Source organism: Arthroderma uncinatum, assembly GCF_011692745.1.
Source record: "Arthroderma uncinatum strain CBS 119779 chromosome Unknown scaffold2, whole genome shotgun sequence".
NCBI lineage: Eukaryota > Fungi > Ascomycota > Eurotiomycetes > Onygenales > Arthrodermataceae > Arthroderma > Arthroderma uncinatum.
The window spans coordinates 5,770,690-5,789,360 of record NW_022983864.1 but is presented as its reverse complement, the minus strand read 5'-3'; the positions used below and the strand labels follow the sequence as shown (position 1 = coordinate 5,789,360).

Here is an 18,671-nt window from a genome sequence, read left to right as displayed (position 1 = left end):
GGCTTCAACGACACGAATCAGGTATTTAACACGGCCCTTTGGTCGACTACTTATTTTGGCAACCAAGCCGCCAATACGAATGGTCTGGGAGTGAACGTTTCGGTGATATAAATATAATGTCCGCTATACGCAATTTATATTTCGTATGCATAAGCAACTAGCATAGTTATACTAAGTTTTTCGGGCTTCGAGCATGTGACGTAATAGTTTAACCCCACCATGATATCTATAACCCCACCTCTCGAATTATTTTCCACATTCTATTTTCCTATTTAAGGCAGGCTCGGAACATAAGCCCTGATATATTCTTGCAACACCCGTCGCTACCAGCTCATAAACATGTCCACGGAAAACAACCACAGCCCTTTGGTGCAGAGTTTCACGAAGAACTCCGACTGCAAACAGTACATACAAGACGTTGAAGGGGAAGTGTTAAACGATGTGAAAAAGTGTCTTCCTGGAAGCCTAATAAGATCTTTGAATGCGACACTTACTTGCGGGAAGGTGGCTGCTCAAATCATTGGGGAGACTTGGAAGGTAAGCCGTAATACTCCATTTAGAGGAATCGAGCTAACGCTTCATATAGGACTACATGTGGAAAATTCTCGTCTACTTTCCTGGAAAACCTACGATTGGAAAAACATTTACCATCATGGTCCCGCTTACCGAATTTGGTTCTCTAACAATAACGGCTAAAAATCTCCTTGGCCATTCTAAGTCCTTGAGATTGGAGGATCAGTACTATTATTTCAACGAGGAATGCAAACTTGAAATTAGCGGTGATGGTCGGTTTGCCGCTTTGGTTGGGGTTCCGTCTTCATAGGTTGCAAACTTTTCATGTTCAATGCTGAACCTATAACGAACAAAAGAATAAACCGGTGCCTAACATTAATCCGATTCACGAATCCTTAGTATGTCTTCGGAAATGTGATCAGTAGTATTAGCAACATATCCTCTGTCGGCTCTCCGAAAGTCGGGTATATAAGGGTCAGCTTCCGTCTAATGCATTTAGATTAAAATCGGCATCATCTCTCTTCTAGTTCCCCTATACATTTATCGCAGTTAAGAATGCCTCAGCCATTAAGCTTCGAGTCCGATATTACTTGCAATAGGCCCGCACTTCTTGGTATTAAAGCAATTTTGAAATACCGTAACCCAGACAAGATCGAACATGAGGAGCTAGAAAGAATCCTACGAGGACTCCCTGAAGGTACGGAAGCTCAACTAAAGCTGGTTGTGCAGTGGTTTGGCGTAGACGCAAACACGTCTGAGGAAGCAAAGTCATTTAATGATCTTGTCGAATTCACGAGCCCGAAAACTAAGGAGAGCGAGAGAGTGGAGCGCCTTCGACGTGTGTGGAACGAATCCGAATTCGAACCCAGAGAGACACTGGGGCGGTTCACCACTAGATTTAACGACAGTATAGTAAGTCATGCCAGGTTATCGAAATTCTTAGGCTGACTTGGGAAATAGATGAAAATAAGAGAACAGTATCGCGAGAACGCAATGCAGGAATTACGAGAAACTATAATCGAGAGGAGTCTCAACATAATTGAGAGAAGCTATCAACAAAGAGAGTGTACGTTTTCGTCAGTTTCAAGAAATTCTATCTCCAAAATTATCCCTCTAATAATGATATTCTAGAAGTCGAGCACGACCAACACAGCGACAGAGAGAGTAGCGAGAAAGAAGGCAGGAGAAATCGTAGGAGAAATCATAACTGAATACATTTGTTTTTTATCAGATCATGTGATCTCGGTATCATTGGTTGCCTTAATGAGTTAAACTTCAGAGTCATGTTGTTACGTTGTGAGTTAAAGTTTCTTCCTAGGAGGTCCCATCTCGTCTCATAATGTGTAGGCCTTATCGATAGAAGTGAGTTTCGGGCTCGTATACTCTACTAGAGGGAATCATCTCTCCTCCCGTGGCATTCATGGTTATGGACCCATGTCACGGGCCAGAGTGCTCCTGCTGGTGTACATCCATTTTCCTGTGGACTGTAGTTATGCGGCATGGTGGGTTTCCACTCAGTAAGGGATAGGACATCTGCGATTATCTCGCAATCCAACGGTTAGAATATCGCAAAGGGGAACTAGTATAAAGCATGGCCAATTCGCACTACACCTTGACATTTTTCCAACATGTCACCCTAACCACTCAAGTATCTGTCAACGCGACCTACATTTACCTATTAAAATGCTACCAGAACGATCATTAAGGCGTTGTGCTTCCACCTCGGATCTTAGCCATCCTCCTATTAGCTATGACAGCCAGGACGACCAGATAGCCGTTCTCGATCACCTGCAGAAGTTACATGACGAAGTCGTTACAGGGCATGAGAGTCGGAACAGAAAACTTTCAGAGGAGTACGCAATACTAGAAAAGCGGTACACCGAACAACAGCTAGCGGCTAAACTGTCAAAGAGCACCGAAAAGTCGAGGAAGAAAGGTGCCGCGGAGAGGGCGCGGGCGCGTGATGATGAAATCGCTCGTCTTACAGAGGAACTCCAATGTGAAATGGATCGAAATGAGGCCCTTGAAGATTATATAACGCAGGCAAACAAGTTTGCTCATACCACAAATGAAGATATTCGGTATTTGAAGTTCCAGCTAGAGCGTGTACGTCGCCAACGAGAAGAGAAGGAGAGTCGTGCTAGCCGCCTGGCTTCATCAAACACGGCTCTCCGAGATAGAATCGCAGCAACGACGAAAGAGATGGAGGAGCGCAAGCATGAGCAAGAGATAGTTGAAAGACGATTGGGGGATAATGCCGTGCAAGCCCAGAAGAAGGCAGGCTTAGCGCTTATCCAACGTGACTTGGAGCGAGCCCGGCGGGAGGCGGGGGTACCTTTTTCCCCCGAAGCTCAGGCTTTTGATGACAAAGCCCTCTGCGCACTTGCTGCATCGGACCTGGATATAGGAAGCGGAGCCAAACGAGTAGCGACTCTAGGCCAGCGAAACGGGAATATGGCCACAGTGACTCATGAATCGCGTCTTCTCTCACTAGCTGCAGAGAATAAAGCCCTTAAAGAGCAGGTGGCGCAGCTCAAAAGCCAGAAAGAGCGGCTCAGAGAGGTGAACCAGGCGGTCATCGTAGATGCACATCGCCTTAAGGCAGCGTTAAAGCGACTCTGCGAGCGCACAGGGCTCAATTTCGATGAGATTATTCCTGCCTCGGGATGAATGTTACTCCTATATCGAGTATATATACTGAAAATTAACAGAGGAAGAATCCATGAGTGAATCAACAATTATTTTTTTTCCGTCAGCCGTTTAATCCAAAATAGGGTGGTCTACCACCATGAATGTTGCTCCGGTATGTATGTAACGATAAATATGGAAGAAGAATCTATGGTGAAAATGTGAAAGTAAAATCGCCCAGCGTCGGGCGAGGATGAAACTGTGAATAAGCAAATCTTTGTCTAACCCAAAATCGGCGCCAGGGCCAATCTTATACAGTTTAGTTTGGGGTCACCGGACTAACAATTATCCAGTATTCAGGAGCGAGATTCGCGACGAGCCAGAGAACTGTACCATTCATTGCTTCCATTATGCAAGTTCCCGAACATGTCGCCCACGAGGTCTGAGATAATAAGCAGCCACCCGATCGGGGACCAGCTAGATGCTTTTAAAGATCTATACAGCATCTGCTAGTCTCCAAACGAAACCAATCCTTTGCTTCAGAGAGGAGTCGATGATGGTACCAAGAATACGTTACTGGATTTTCTAATGGCAGTGCAAGCTTTACCTGCTTGCCGCATATTGTCTTCTTCTCGGGGAAGTGGAACGCTTTTCGGTGATATTTCGAGAATTGGTTCCACTATCGATTCAGGCTAGGCTCAAGTTGACCGCCTCCTTCCTCTGTTGAAGGTAGTTCGGGACAAAGAACCTGATGAAATCATATGGAATAAGGTCTACGAGGCTGTTACTGAATTAACTCCTTCTTTCTATCTATTGCACTCTTTCTAGACGCCCTTGACCCGAAATATAGGCAGCTTCGCCAACTCGAGCGAGTTCCGAACCGACACAGACCCCGTGCTAAGGGAGGAGCTGGGCGACATGTATGTTGACATACCAAAGTTCTCCGACACCTTCTTTGGAGATATCCCGCAGCTGCAGACAAACACGATGGCGGTCTTTGAGAGGTGTAAGGAGGGAGAGGAACCGGCTGGAACGGATGGCCCGAGGGTACAAATGAGGCGCCTGTGCTGGCCTGGCTGTCGGATGTTGCTCGGTCCCAGCTCCTTGAGGTGCCAGTTGAGATTAGCCGTATTATCTTTGACTCTTTGGACGTTACAAGCGTCTTTCTCTTAGGCCTTACCTGCCAACGACTCTGGGTAATAGCGAAATCGGTAATTGAGCGGCATTTTGCCGCGTACTTGGGCGCTTGGGCTGGGACACCTATCGTTTGTGTCGGTGACGGAACTTGCCGTGGTAGAAATGTCACTTATCCACAAGGATTACTGCTCCCGGAGGATATTGATGAGCTCCAGGAAGGGTTGAACCTGGACGAGTTAGAGGATGATCTGCTAGATGAATTCGCCGGGAGGCCCGTCAACCTGTACGACATAGCAGATACTCGATACGACATCATCGAGGATCACGGCGTAAGCTTTCCCCAGGACTTGCTAGGCGTCGCTCTCGATTTTACGCACAAATATCCTCGTCCAGCGGATATACTGCGAGTAGCAAATCCAGAACCCTCTTATTTCTACCCCGCCAATCAGGATTGGGTTCTCAGAAATTTGACCACCCAAGAATTTGTTCGTCCTACGGCTATTGCGCTGCACAAGAGCCACATCCGTGGCCCATTTATTGACAAACTTGGCTATGGTGAAGTCATTCTGTCGAGGATTTGTTGGTCCACGGACGATTTTACGTCGATGACTGGAGAGGGGATCCATCAGGGCGTGTGGGCTGGGCATGCTTTAGATATTGTCCCCTCCACTTACTTGGACAGTGGTGGCCCATGGAAAGATATCAGCGACGAGGTTGCAGAGGATGTTGCAGAGATTTGGAAAAGTGAATATGGCGAGGATTGGAGAAATCATATCAGCTAGAATTGGCGAAAACAGCACGGGTGAAATGCAACAGCCCGAAAGTGGAAGCGGGTTCGAGTGCTCGGCACACAATTCCCTGCTCCGTACATATATTTATGTACAAATAGAACCCATAGGAGATACATCGGTATCTCTACATTTGGCATTATATAATGAGGCATCGTTTTACTCAGTTGACTCGGTCCCACCGCCAGCTTCTCAAAACCGAAACACGCCAGGATTATACCCGGTTGAGAGAAAGCCCTTCGTTGGAAATTTCCACGGAGGCAATGAATCATGTGACTAGATTCCTACCAGTAAATCGATCGCTTCTTGGGTGTCATGAACTAGCTAGGCCACGTAAGGTGGTCATCCTGCCGCCAAGCTGCGCCAGGGACCAACCCAAAACGGTTAGTCTTCTCAAGAATTTTTTGTGAGGGACGTCGCCTCTTACGGCGCAGGGCCCTCGTGATATTTCTACCAACAGACTGCACCTGCTTACTGTTGGCAGCTTTCATCCGCCGCCAGCCATCCAGCTTATGTTGCAAGATACCACCCTTGGAGATTTCCAAGGAGACCCACTGTGACGCGTGACCGCACCTATATAACATGGGGAGAACTGCCTGCCTCTTCTGATCCGCCCCTTCTGGACCGTCCCTTCGGGGTTTTTTGGTCTTGAATTGAAAGAAAAGCTATACTTCTCCCCGGCGGCTACATATGTACAGTTCCAGTTTCCTCGATTCTATCTTATTTAACCGCTCATCTTATATAATCACCCGGTGAATATGTGATGGCAAATAATGTTAGGACAGAGAGAGGGAGGGGAAAATCAGAAATGTAAAAGATACTTGGGAATAGGGGCGTATAACTACGACGGCCCACAGAAAGCTTTTGAATGTTTTATAAAATAAATATAAAGCGGTGTCAGAACTTATGGCCCTTTGGTATCTGTTGACCCCTCGAATGTTCTATGACGTACTTGGCCACGTATTTAAAGGTGGTTCCCGCTTCCCGCCGCCAAGGTGCGCCAGGGGTCAACCCAAAAAGGTTAGTGTGGATCTACTCGTGCACCAGTTTTGCCGTTGTAGGTAGATTTCCGCAGCAGGCGGGGAGGTTAGCTAAGCTCGCCACCATATTTCAGAGGAAACCACGTACCAAGCAACACGGGTTACATTGCCAGCTAGGCCGGGACGAGAACCGCCATCTCTGGTGTATAGAGGCTGGCGTACGCGATGGCACGACCCGGGGGGATAAACTAAAGAGCCAGGCTTGTATTAGATAATCTGAGTGCTAATCTAACGTCGGCCGGGGGGCTGCAGAAGAGAATCGCCTCCCCGCGGTGCAGCCTGGGTACTGGAGAGATGCTCTTACGATAGAGATCCTCTTGCTAAATGATTCTCATGGTTGGAGGTGTGGTGGTGGTGACTCGCCTGATGAAGTCAGCGACAAACTGCTTTCGCACAACACAGGACTGCCAACCAAATGGGTATGAAAACCATCCGACGGGTGGCTTCAATCTTCAAAAGGGACCAGATTCTAAGTAGGAAAGGTCATCTCGATGACTCGACTGAAAAAGATGCCCGGAGGCCACCTGAAAGGACACCTGTGGTGGTGTGCAGAGTTTTCACTTGGAAGGAACGTGATGCCCTGCGCTCGCGTACACCCCAAAATCAACAACAACACTTCGATAAAAGTTGGGTGCGAGGGCGTCGTTAAGGGAAAGGCGAAATGAGGATGGGGATAAGTTGCAGAGCGTCGTTAAGGGAACGGGAGGACTGGAGACAGTACTTGGTCGCTAGGAGGCGGCTGCCTTCACCGGTGCAGCGCTCGGAGGAACACTACCACAGCGGAGTGGCCTCTTAGGAGGGATATTAGTGGGACGGCATACTCTGCGGACGAAGTAAAAAGGGATATTCGCCCAGGTACGCTGAACCGGGCAACCTGGCTTATACTCCTGCTGCCGCCCTCCGGCGATCGAACTACGGTACCTACGAAGGATTCCGAACAAATACCACGGAGAAGCTGGCAACTCCCTATGCAAATGGAGCTGGGACTACGGAAGTGCCGGCACTCAGGGCTTCAACAGCCATCGGCTGGGACTTGTTGAGGAGACGAAGATACCATTGGTTAGTGGGCTGGAAACGTTACAGGACGCGCTGCCTGGCTAGGAGTGCCACCTGAGCAGAGCCTGCGAGACACGGTCGGCCCTGTGGAGAGAAGAGATTCGGCAGGGCAACGCGAAGTGATGTAACAGTCATGGGGCGTAGCACATAATGGAGGCGATGGCTGATAGACAAGGACTGTCTACAACACCTTCTATGTGGCTCGAGAGGACGGATGCGCGTGTCGGTCTATGGAAAGGGTATATAGGGCAGCGGGCATGGTGTACCGACATAGGCTTAAGGAGCAAACCATGAAAGGGGCATGGGCGAAGGCTTTGCCGGGGCTGGACCCCCGAAGTAGTGATTGAACGTGAGTCTTCGGGCAAGAGGCGGGATGGACTACGGGGAAGTGTGGTGGAGGCTTGGTCACCTCCTCTTGTATTTAATATTGGTACGGAGGCCTATACTTAGGTTAGGTCCTTCAGCATGCTCTCTGAACCAGAGCAGCTAGTAGCAAATACAATCTTTCATGGCTAGTACCGCCGTGGCAAACGACAATCCAGACCAGCATCGCGGACAGCAAAGAGGAAGCCATCCAAAAACACGACAACTACCTCGACTCCGGTGCCCTAGCTATATACACGGATGGAAGCGTGATAAACGGTAAGGTGGGAGCCTCGGCGGTGACGATAACCCCTGGAGATATACGTCAAGCATATCTGGGAAAGGATACCGAAGCAACCATATTTATGGCAGAACTCCAAGGCATACGGATGGCATTGGATCTGGTGCTAGAAACAAACAGAACGGCCGTCATATTCACTGACAGCCAAGCTGCCATCAAGACAATAGGAAAGCTAGGAATCATGGGTCAGCAGTTCCTCACAGAGATCCTCCGGACGTGGGAACAAATCAAGAATAATGGTCAGGATGTCGAAATTGCCTGGATACCCTCGCACGAGGGAGTCGAAGGGAACGAGCTCGCGGACCAAAAAGCCAAGGAGGCCACAGGCTGGAGGATAGTGCGGAACAGACGCGGCAGGACAACCCAGGCTGATACCGACAACACAGCCAGGAGATTGACGGACCTCAAGGTACCGCTGACATGCCTATTAAGAATAATCAGCTCCCATGTGTACGCGAGGTGGGAGAAGGAGTGGCGAGAGGAGTCCAGAGGACGCGATCTCTACAAGCTGGCGGAAACACCGTTCAGAGGGATCGTAAGCCTGCACGCGAAACTCTCCCGGCCTCTATCCTCCATCTTAACCCAGATGCGGACGGGAAAGATAGGGCTGCGAGACTACCTACTCAATATCAGAGTGCCCCAAGTGGAAGACGACGTCTGCCAGTGCCTGAAAGGGAGGGAGTCGACATCACATCTCCTAAGAGCATGCCCAATTTTCAAGGACCTGAGGAGGGACATATTGTGGCAAGGCGAGTGGACGACCGACCTGAAGAAAATGCTCTCACATAAGAATTATGCGCCAAAGGCTGCAAGATTCATGCTGCATACAAAGCTTCTTGGACAATTTCGAAGCGTAGAAACGGAGGCTTAGCGGGGCAATGAGACCCATAAGCGTATCAGGGCACCACCAGAAGCTGCAGCAGAAATGCGTAGCATCCAGGACCGTACCAGCAAAACATACTATAGGAAAGCTATGTTTTCTTTATGCACATTCTTTTCTCTGAATTTCATTTGTTCAAACTGCACGTTCCTTTACTGTTTATTTAATTTTTCTTCATGTATCTTAGTGCAAGTGGTTAAAGCTGGGGCCACGTGGTAGAACACAGGCTGCATAGCTGCTGACAAAGCGGCTGGGACGGCGTAAATGAATCAATCAATCAATCAATCAATCGTAAATGAATCAATCAATCAATCAATCAATCAATCAATCGTAAATGAATCAATCAATCAATCATAACTAACTAAGTAGGTTGATAAGTAGGCTGATAAGCAGGTTGATAAGCAGGTTGATAAGCAGGTTGATAAGCAGGTTGATGAGTAGGCTGATGAGCAGGTTAGTGAGTAGATTGATAAGTAGGCTAATGAGGCCTTAAGGGCCTACTTAGAGGCTACTTAGGGGCTATTTAGGGGCTATAGTTAATTAGAGAGTCGGATTTTAACTAATCAGAGAGCCGGATTTCGACTAATTAGCGTATCAAACGCTAACTAATCAGTATACAAAACGCTAACTAATTAGGTCTTAAGATTTCAACTAATCAGTTAATTTAGAGCAGATCTACAAAGTTTAGAATTTAAGCTATCTAAGTAACTACTAAAATGCTCTCTTATAGTCTTCGCTTCGCTCCGATAATAAAAATACTTATTTTTATAAAATTAAAGTTTATATTTATAATTAATTTAGTTTTTAATTTTATACTTATTATTAAAATATAAAATCTTTTTATTATATAAACTTATTTTATATACTAATATCTTTATTTTTAAACTTATATTAGGTGCCCTAATAGAGTCTCTAAGGTCTATTTTGCCCCCCCCCCCCGATCTCTAATAGAAGATAGAAAGTGTCCCTTAATCTATTCTAACGAGGTGTTACAGACCAACAGCCTCAAGGCTTTATGAGCCACGATGATTGGCTATGAGAAGGATTCACGGAAGAACGTTTCACCGGCTAGCCAGCTCGTTCGACTCGCTACAGCGAGCCAGCTACCCAAGAGCGCTGTTAGCTCGCCCGACTCGCTCGACTCGCCAGGAGAGCCAGGAGAGCCAGGAGAGCCCCAAGAGTATACCATGTATATAAAGACGCTCATTACCTTAGGATCGAGAGTCTTATACTCGCGATCAAACCAGCTACAGTTTTACCATACTGCTTAATACAAAGCACCATTCTAGTTGTCTTATATTATATTTACCGAATACCCCTTTGCCTATTGACGCAGGTCAACTTTGTCTTTATTGCTCACAAGGACCTTCAGCCTTCATCCGACTAAGGCACTGACTGAAGCCATACTTGGAACTGAGAGATAGCCTCGCTTTAGTATTCTATCTCGCCCCGGTACTGAGCCGTCTCCTACAACGACTCATCTCCAACCCAAGCTTTCCCTAAGACCTTCGTACCTTCTGTCTTACGGCAGGTGTGAACCTCTGGTCACCTTTAGGTAATCAAAGGAGCGCCGTCAGCTTGTGACACGAGGGAGGAAAAATCGATCTCTTAATTTTAAAACCACTGATTGTTTATACCGAAGAAATTAGTCAGCAGCATTTGAATGGAGGCCGCATCACAAGTACAACATGGATTATGCAACCATGCCCAGAAACCTGCCCTTTAGGCGCAGGGTGAGCCTTTTGAGGCTGAGCGCAAACAGCATGCTTCGTCGTCCAACGACGACTCTATCTCTCACTCTCGCTTTCTGCCATCCTTAATTTCCATCATATAGGATAATCTGCAAGCCAGCTACATAATGAGCTTTGGATTACAAATTTAGTCTAAGTGGTGGTGTTTGGGCTGCTGAATCCAGCAGCTTTCGGTGCTGCTTTATGCCACCCAAACACCATCCTCTAGATCACGTGCTCATACATCGGCGCTTGTCAGCCCAACTTCGACCCACCTACAGAACCACCTCTGAACAGAGTGCATTCCACCTCTTCCATTTCCCGTTTTTGGGACCACCACCCAGGCTGTCAAATATGGGGGCCCTCCTCCCATCTGCCACGGCCATCGCCTGGCATCCCTTGATTCCTCGTCATTACCACTCGAGCTGGTCGACCAGCATTCACCTCGCAGAGTCCATCGACTACTCTCGCAACTTGATCCTCACCCTTCTCCTTCCCCTAGACCCTCGTTCATCCCACCTGCCTCTCGTCGCCCAGACTTACGACTGTCTCTCTCCAGAAGAGTCCTCATATTTCAAAGCCCATCCCACAGAACTTTCTCGATCTCGATCCCGGCGGCCGTACACGTCTTCCCTCCTTGTCTCACCGATCATCTCTCTTGGTTCTCCTGAGCTCAAGTCACAGCTTCAGAGATGACAGTCAACAATACCCAGCAGCAGCCGTACGACCCTGTAGCTGCTCTCACCAGATATCTCAACGAACGAAGTAAACCTACTGCGCGAGAGCAGAAGGAGAAACTCACTCCTGAAGGGTACAGAACCCAACGTGCAAAGCTTAATAAAGCAAGCCCTCGCCAGAGAGATGCACCCACAACGAAAGAGAACATCAATGGCATCTTGAATAAATGGAAAAAGTATGTCAGGAGATTTGTAAGAATCACAAAGAGTCGAATTACAGCTAATCCATATGCTAGGTACTGCACTTACCAATGCGAGGCTAGCTGGACAGAGGCACTGAAAACGTGCGATAAAGGTGCCATGATGTTATTCCTGCGATTCATTTGCGAGAATTACGATGTCAAGAAGACCGAGTCGCTCCGCCAATACTGGCGGCAGTTTAAATGCTTTACGATCGGACCAAGGGCGCCCCTGTGGATAGAGATGATGCTAGAGATGTCGTACGAGTACGCAATGTTGACTCCATTGATGAGAAGGTAGAGAGTGCTAACGTCAACTTTAGTATATACTCGCCTTAGAAGACGACTTCGAGCTGGATCCTGCGCCGAAAGAGAAACCTGTACTAGGATCTGACGATGTTTTACTTCTGCTCACCCACCTCTGGGCAAGGGATACGTCCATATTTCCCACCGAGGATCAACGCCATTATCTCGCGACGATACTGCTCTTGTCCATCTTCACAGGCGCGCGGCCGGCAGAGCTTGTTGATGCGATGAATCACAACGCTCCCCACAAATACCCATGGGAATGTCTAGACGACCCTGACCTCGATGGGCGGGACCCAACAGAGAACGTCGACGATCTCGACGACAAGGATTTAAATTCCAAAGACGAGCCAGATTATGACCAGCAGCAACCCTGGGACAATGCTGACGATGCTGATTTTCATGATATTGGTGAGTATTCTGAAACGAAAAGACGTTACAAGTCACTCTGCTATGAGGATATCCGACTTTGAAGTATCACAAAGGCGCAGATAGGAAACCTAAACCGTGCGTTCATGCGTTCTTTGGTCCTCTACGATACTAACCCATATTTGAAGGACCATCTACCTCTTTCGAGAAGAAGAGCTCCCTATCCTCTGTCCTATTGCACATACTGCTATCGCGCTGAAGGATGATGCGATCTTGGTCGGCGACCGCCCGGAAGGTGCAGAGCCGTTCTTCACTACCAACCTTCAAGATCCAATAAAGGCAAACCAGATAAAGTGAAAGCCATCAAAGCTCAAGGTTCCAATATCTCGGCAAGCTATTCGTACCGCAGACGGGCTTCAGACCTCGAAACACAAGGCCCTTCGCTACTCAACGTATAACTACTACCTCGATCGCCTTGGATGGGATGCTGGCCTTGTGCAGAAGCTGACGAGCTATTGCGCACGCCGCGCTACCGGGAACGCTGTTGACGGCAAGTATCAACCTTCTTTCTATGCTTTCATCCTCTCATAACTATATAGGGGCAGCCACGACGGCTGTTCGTGATCAGATCATGAGACAGAACCCAAACTCGGCAGGTTTTAACTCGGCGTATCTCAATGAAAAGGTTCGATTTGATATTCAGTCAGCGCTGATGAATCGACCATCCACTGATGGGCTCACCCTCGCCTTTACGCACATGGGCCTTACCTGCGATCCGCGTGCTCCAAAAGATGTGCCTCAAAGTGTCCGAAAGGCTCTCCCTCCCGACCCTAAAATAGTGAAGTGGGAGGAAGAACGAAAGACACTTTTCGCAGAGATCCGCAGTCGATATGGGTTCCTGAATCAGGCGACTGGAACGAAAATGGGAGATATTTACAAGGCGCTTGTTAAGAATATTAAGAGGAGGACGAAGAAACGCGAGGAAGACCTCAAGAAGGAATTCCGACAGCAATACTTCTACCGCATTCACAACGAAGAACTGCAGAGGCAGCTGAACAAGGTCAAGTGTAGCGAGTATGAGGCGCCTGTTATTTGTCACCAACTACCGGAACGGATCAGGCTACAGGAGGTCATCTGCGACTTGTCGACAGAATTGAGCTCTGAAGAGATTGTGCGACGCCGGATCCGCACGATCGACCTCATGGTAGCGCTTTGTTCTCAACGGGAGGTACTGCAGCCTAAGCCGTTGGCAGCCGCGAGCCGCGAGAGCTCTAGTGAAAGCTCCTCTACAGCAATTTTTCTCATGGAGGATTGTGCGCTTGAATCGTCTCCTGATGCCGAGCCTATGTCCCTCGAGTTAAAAGACAAGACTCAATGTATATTTTGTTTCGGTAACGGCATTAAGAAGACTTTCTGCCGCCCAGCGAAGATGATGGACCACGTTGAGAGCCACCTGCGCCTAGAGCCTGCGAAAACAGTAGGCTGCCGCCATCCAGTTTGTAAAGCCGCCGGATTGGTTCTCGACACTATTGAAATATTCAAGAATCACGTGCAAGTGGTGCATGGCATCACACTTCGGGATCCACGGTTTGTGCGCTTGACACAATAGTCTGCTCTATATTAAAAGACACTGGCACTCTCAGTGCAATAGTGGAAGGTGTAAGGGGTTTAGATATGGTTGTTTGTGGTGTTACGCTGGAGTATCGGATGTACTGTCATATCATGTAGAGAGATTATAAAGCAGTGGCACAAGTAAACTTCACTAGGAAACTCTAGCTATGAGGGGTAAAAAATAAGCTATACTAAAAATGTAAGCTTATCAATGCCCTCTTTACACTCATTCTTTACAGTACGATTGTACTGCTGGAAAACGCGAAACAGAATATGGGGCAGGACACCACTAGTACAGACAGGACAGTACGATTGTACTGCTGGAAAACAAGAAACAGAATATGGACAGGACACCACTACTAGTTACCTGGTGTGCCAGTACGAATGACGTGCCGGGACGTACACTGTAGTCGAGTTAAATCCACTATACTACTATAAAATCACTCACAAATGATAGATAGATAACATGGCGGCAAACACAACAAATGTTTATGCCCATAGTTCCGTTTCTTGCCATGACACATGCGGCGCGCCCGAACGAGAGGCACTCCCGGTTACGATTTGATACTTGAGAAATTCGGGTCAGCCTTACTCCTCCCTAGGCCTTGATTATACACTAGTAGTCTAAACATTGCCATGCTCTCCGTTTGAGATCAATGGCTCTAACTGTAGCTACTGTCTATCGTATAGAAACAGTCCTAACTTCATAATCATTGCCCCAGCGCTCCGTGGCGACCCGCTGGTGCCAAGAAGGGATGGCTATCAAGTCATCAGCCGCCCCAACCTTGAACAGCCCAAACCGCTCGTACTGGTTGTCCGCCGTCTCGAGGAGCGTGAGGCCGCATGTCTCATACTTATCCCCCGGCCGCATAGACAGCCCGAGGAAGAAGAGCGGTCCTCTATCCTCCGGAATGCCAAACGCGCTCCGAATTGATCCGTCCTTGGGAACCTTCCATCTGAAATCTGGGTTAATCATTCCGATAGTTTTGGATTGATCGGCCCTCGGCCCGCAGCCGAAATGTTGCCATGCCTCTCTCAAGCTCAAGCTTCTAACGGGACCGCGAATGGTCAATAGACCCCCTTTGACCTGACCGAAGGTTGCTTCTTCTGATACTAGGTCGACGGAGCAGTCGAGAATTTCTGCTCGGGTTGATTGGACAGAGTACCTGCTCGCTTCGTGTGGATAGACGGAATAATTGGTTACTGATGCCCATGACCAAGATGGGACGTGGTATTTTGGTACTGGTGATTCTCCGTGTGTCGGGGGAAACGCGAACCACTGGAGATCGTGCATCAGATTCCCCTTCCATAGTCCCGCGAGGTACTCATCGCCAAAGATACGGTGGAACTCGGAGGCCAGTGCAGACACGGCAGGTAGCTTGTCATCCGGATTTGTCAGTCTCCCGGGCGTATACTCCGATACGACATTATCCCAGAGCTGACGAAGAACCTTGCGTGCTTCAGGGGAAACGGCTGTTCGGCGGAGATTCGGGGTTATCTCTGAGTCTTGCAGGAAGAATAGCGGACCTAGTTTTGACGTCCTGGCGAACATGGGCGGGTTTAGGCGCTCTTCCTCTGCTTTGAGCCCGTCGTCGGATAGAAGACCTCCAGGACACTTGAATTCGATATAGTCATGATAGAAGCTGATAACGCGCGGTGAGAGGAGATACTCCTGGTATGTCCATGCGCGGCGGTCGATTGGGAACTTGTCTTCGAATCTCATGTTTACGCCGTTGAATCTTGCTGGAGTGAGCATGATGCTGCCGGTGAGACCATCTGGACCCGCTATGGAGATGGTGACGGAGCGCTCTAGTCGATTGCGTGTTTCTCCTTGGATGCCGAGGAACCCGTCACGGCACGTCGATGCTGTAGCTGCTGAGAAGGTCACCCACGAGTTCTTATAGACCTGGCTCATCTTGGCAATCTCCTTGGTCTTGTCCGGCTCGGAGTCTTGGATAATGCAGAGAGAGTCGATCCAAAGATAGGGGATCTTTAGAGCCCGCGTCAATGCTATAGCATCCCGGATGGTGGTGGGAAACAAATCCATCGGAAGGGACTTGTGGTACCCGGCGAGTCTTGCTGTCGTAGTGGAATGCGGTTGCGGACCACCCCAGCAGTAAGTCAAGGTAGCATAACGGCCAGATTCGTTTGATGAAGGAGTACACAGCCTCGGCACCTGGCCCCTGACGTCGATGACACGGGTGGGGAGGGTAACTGCCCTCGCGTCCCATCTTACACATTTATTATGCCCTTGAAGCCTCGAGCTGCACTGCTGCAGCCACTCATCCATGACGCCGATACTTCTGGCTGAGAGAGGATCAGGGTTGACAGGATCCATTCCAACCACGGACCACGCCGGATCGTCTAAGCCAGGAGTTAGCGGAAAGAACACTACGCGGCCGGCCTCCGTATCATCATACCTGGAGTAGTGGACACAGCAACGTGGTACCCTCGATCGGGTGTCTGATCACCTCTCAGGATGGACAAGAGCAGCATCTGGTTTGCCGGCCCTTGATCCGCTCGTTGAAGGAAGCGGGTAATCTCGTCATCGGAGCCTGGATATATAAGTTTCGCGAAAGCACAGCCCTGGGACGCGCAGCGCTCAAGCTGAGCTTTCGGCCCGCTGAATAACAGGACCTTCTCCCCGCGTAAGAGCTGGTGGACTGCTGATTGGCTTTTGAGCACCTTGCATAATCCATTGGAACCAATGCAACCGCCGCAGTTATGGACGGCTGGGGTCCTCGACGGCCGAGAACCCGCTAGGGCGGAGTTGGTGGTCTTGTATATCGTCTGAATCTGTTTCTGCTGCGTGCTTTTCTGTTCAGCTGCATACTCTAGGCAGAACCTGAAGTCTCCAATGGTGACGCTAATGGGCCTTGACGTAAGAATTGCATCCCGAATGATGGCCCAAGTCGAGTTGGTAAGAAGCACTATTCACCGTCAGTGATATGTGCATCAAGAAGGGTTCAAATAGTGGCATACTAGAAAGGCCGTCCTCAGTCAATATAAACTCGTCCTCGTCCTGTTCGGGACAAAACACAATAAAGGCTAGATTCGTGCACGAAAGACCTGTCCCATAGCGCTCCAGAAGGTTATCATCAGCGCGACGGTAAAGTACACCAGAGTCAGATTCGCTGTAAGGGACCGAGCTGATACCGATGGCGCCGTCGAGGGGGAGGCCTCTTACGAGCTTCTGGATCCCGCTTTCTGATTTCTGGGGGATATGGAGCACGATATCGGTGCCTCGTCTGAACGCGCTCGTCGACCTGTCGTCCCAGAAGGGAATGACCTCCCTGATGAATTCGTCCATCTCGGCTATGGTGACGCAGCTCTTCCGGTCGCGGTCGATCCATGGAATGACGGGGAAGTATCTCTCGGAAAAGCCGAGGCTGGAGATGACGCGCATCAGCCCGCACCTCTCCATCACCTCGACCTCGGATACCGTCAAGGCGATGGCATGTAGCCTCTCCTTGGGCAGATACTCGGGAGGCACGGTGCTGAGGCCCGTGGGCGGGTAGTAGAGGATGGCTCGAATGTCGGAGCGACCTAGGAAGCCGTCCCTGCTGAAGGTAGTCTGGTGGAAGCAGTCGACAATCTGGCCCTCTCGAGCAAGAAGATGGAGGATCTGGAACCACTCCAGTGGCTCCCTGGGGTAGTCGCGCTGCGATTCAGAAGCGCGGCGCTTGATGGTGAATACAACCTCCTTCTGGCCCACGTCGGCGAGGCCCCGGGAGACGTACGTCCAGCATGGCACTATCCCACTCACCATGGACTGAATCTCATGGTGATAGATCAGGACATTATGCCGGCTTTCCGGGGTAAGCGGCACGATTATGGGCCATGTGTGCGACCCGACGACTGCTGATGGCTCTTGTGCTGGCTGTCGTACTGATTCTCGGCCCGCTGTTTTTGCCGGTTCTTTGCCTACCGTCTCTGCTGCCGGTCGTGGTTTTGGTTGCAGTGGTGCCCCAGCTCGCAGAGGAGACTCGGCGGGCGTTGGCTGGGCAGGCCGCGGGTGAAGGTCATGGTCTCCATCGCGGCGCGGGCGGCGCTGTCTGCCGAAGACTGGCGAGTTGCTTCTGCATTAGTGAATTGCAACGCGTCATCTTGAACGTCGATAGCACTCACGGTTACAACAAGACATTGTCTTGACAGACTCGGAGTATTGCGCTTCTGCGATTTCGTCCGTCAATGAACCAAACCGGACCTCCCTCCCTCGTCTCAGGGAAGGGCTGGACTTAAAGGCCACATGGCGCGGCAACAGGTGAATTTGTGGCGCAGCCATGGAATAATTATTGCGACACCGAACGAGGGCTATTTAGCGAGTCGACGATTCCGCCTTGCGAATGACCCGGTTACCTGCAGACGAGGTGCAGTAGCGTAAGAGAGCGGGGTAAGCATAAATTTGTCGAGAACTACTGTCCCTTAAGAAGCTACAGGCTGGATCAGGCCTCCCCAGGGAGGCTCCGTTTTGGGCTTCATCAAACGGTAGTGTCGCCGACGCTAAATCCAAAGCTCATGATAAAGTTTGCTTGCCCATTATGCTACATGAAGTGAAGAAAGAATGGCAGAGAGTGGGAGTGAAAGACATGTTTGTCGCATTGGACGACAAAGCATGTTGTCTGCGCTCAGCCTCAAAAGGCTGACTTTGGCGCCTAAAGGGCAGACTTCTGGCATGGTTGCATGACCCCATGTCGAGCTTCTGATGGGGTTGCTCGAATGTATGATTGATCGGTAAGGCTTAGCAGTTCGCCACACACAGCTACAGGTCAGCAGCCACAAGCTCCTTGATTGCTTAATCTGGAGGTACCAACCTATATAAGAGACGTCGTATAATATAGCACTTACTAGTCACTATAAGGCTAAAAATAATTTTTAGTATCGTAGTAAGATTCGGAAATCTAGATTAAAGTATTAAATAAAATTTAAAGCTATAAAGAGCTTATAGTAGTATTATAGATTAAAAGTTCTATTATACTTTAAGTTAATATTCTCTATAATTAAGTAAAAGCTCTATTATTTAATAAGATATT

The 18,671-nt window shown here is 49.1% G+C and overlaps 4 protein-coding genes across 4 annotated transcripts; 3 read left to right on the top strand and 1 right to left on the bottom strand.

The window, feature by feature from the left end:
* Window positions 1-4,128: 4,128 nt before the first annotated feature.
* Window positions 4,129-5,060, top strand: GIQ15_03660 (uncharacterized protein; the record flags this gene model as incomplete). Its single annotated transcript, XM_033551077.1, has 2 exons — window positions 4,129-4,188; window positions 4,242-5,060. 2 exons carry the CDS (start codon window positions 4,129-4,131, stop codon window positions 5,058-5,060), a joined length of 879 nt encoding a protein of 292 aa, XP_033408238.1.
* A 2,947-nt stretch (window positions 5,061-8,007) lies between these two features.
* On the top strand, window positions 8,008-8,697 carry GIQ15_03659 (uncharacterized protein; the record flags this gene model as incomplete). The annotated part of the gene is made up of 1 exon (XM_033551076.1): window positions 8,008-8,697. One exon carries the CDS (start codon window positions 8,008-8,010, stop codon window positions 8,695-8,697), a length of 690 nt encoding a protein of 229 aa, XP_033408237.1.
* A 2,431-nt stretch (window positions 8,698-11,128) lies between these two features.
* On the top strand, window positions 11,129-13,636 carry GIQ15_03658 (uncharacterized protein; the record flags this gene model as incomplete). The annotated part of the gene is made up of 6 exons (XM_033551075.1): window positions 11,129-11,365; window positions 11,578-11,619; window positions 11,676-12,069; window positions 12,144-12,165; window positions 12,216-12,322; window positions 12,627-13,636. The coding sequence occupies 6 exons, from the start codon at window positions 11,129-11,131 to the stop codon at window positions 13,634-13,636; spliced, it is 1,812 nt and encodes a 603-aa protein (XP_033408236.1).
* A 681-nt stretch (window positions 13,637-14,317) lies between these two features.
* Window positions 14,318-17,923, bottom strand: GIQ15_03657 (HET-domain-containing protein; the record flags this gene model as incomplete). Its single annotated transcript, XM_033551074.1, has 4 exons — window positions 14,318-16,002; window positions 16,059-16,568; window positions 16,621-17,703; window positions 17,767-17,923. The coding sequence occupies 4 exons, from the start codon at window positions 17,921-17,923 to the stop codon at window positions 14,318-14,320; spliced, it is 3,435 nt and encodes a 1,144-aa protein (XP_033408235.1).
* Between the last annotated feature and the right edge of the window lie 748 nt (window positions 17,924-18,671).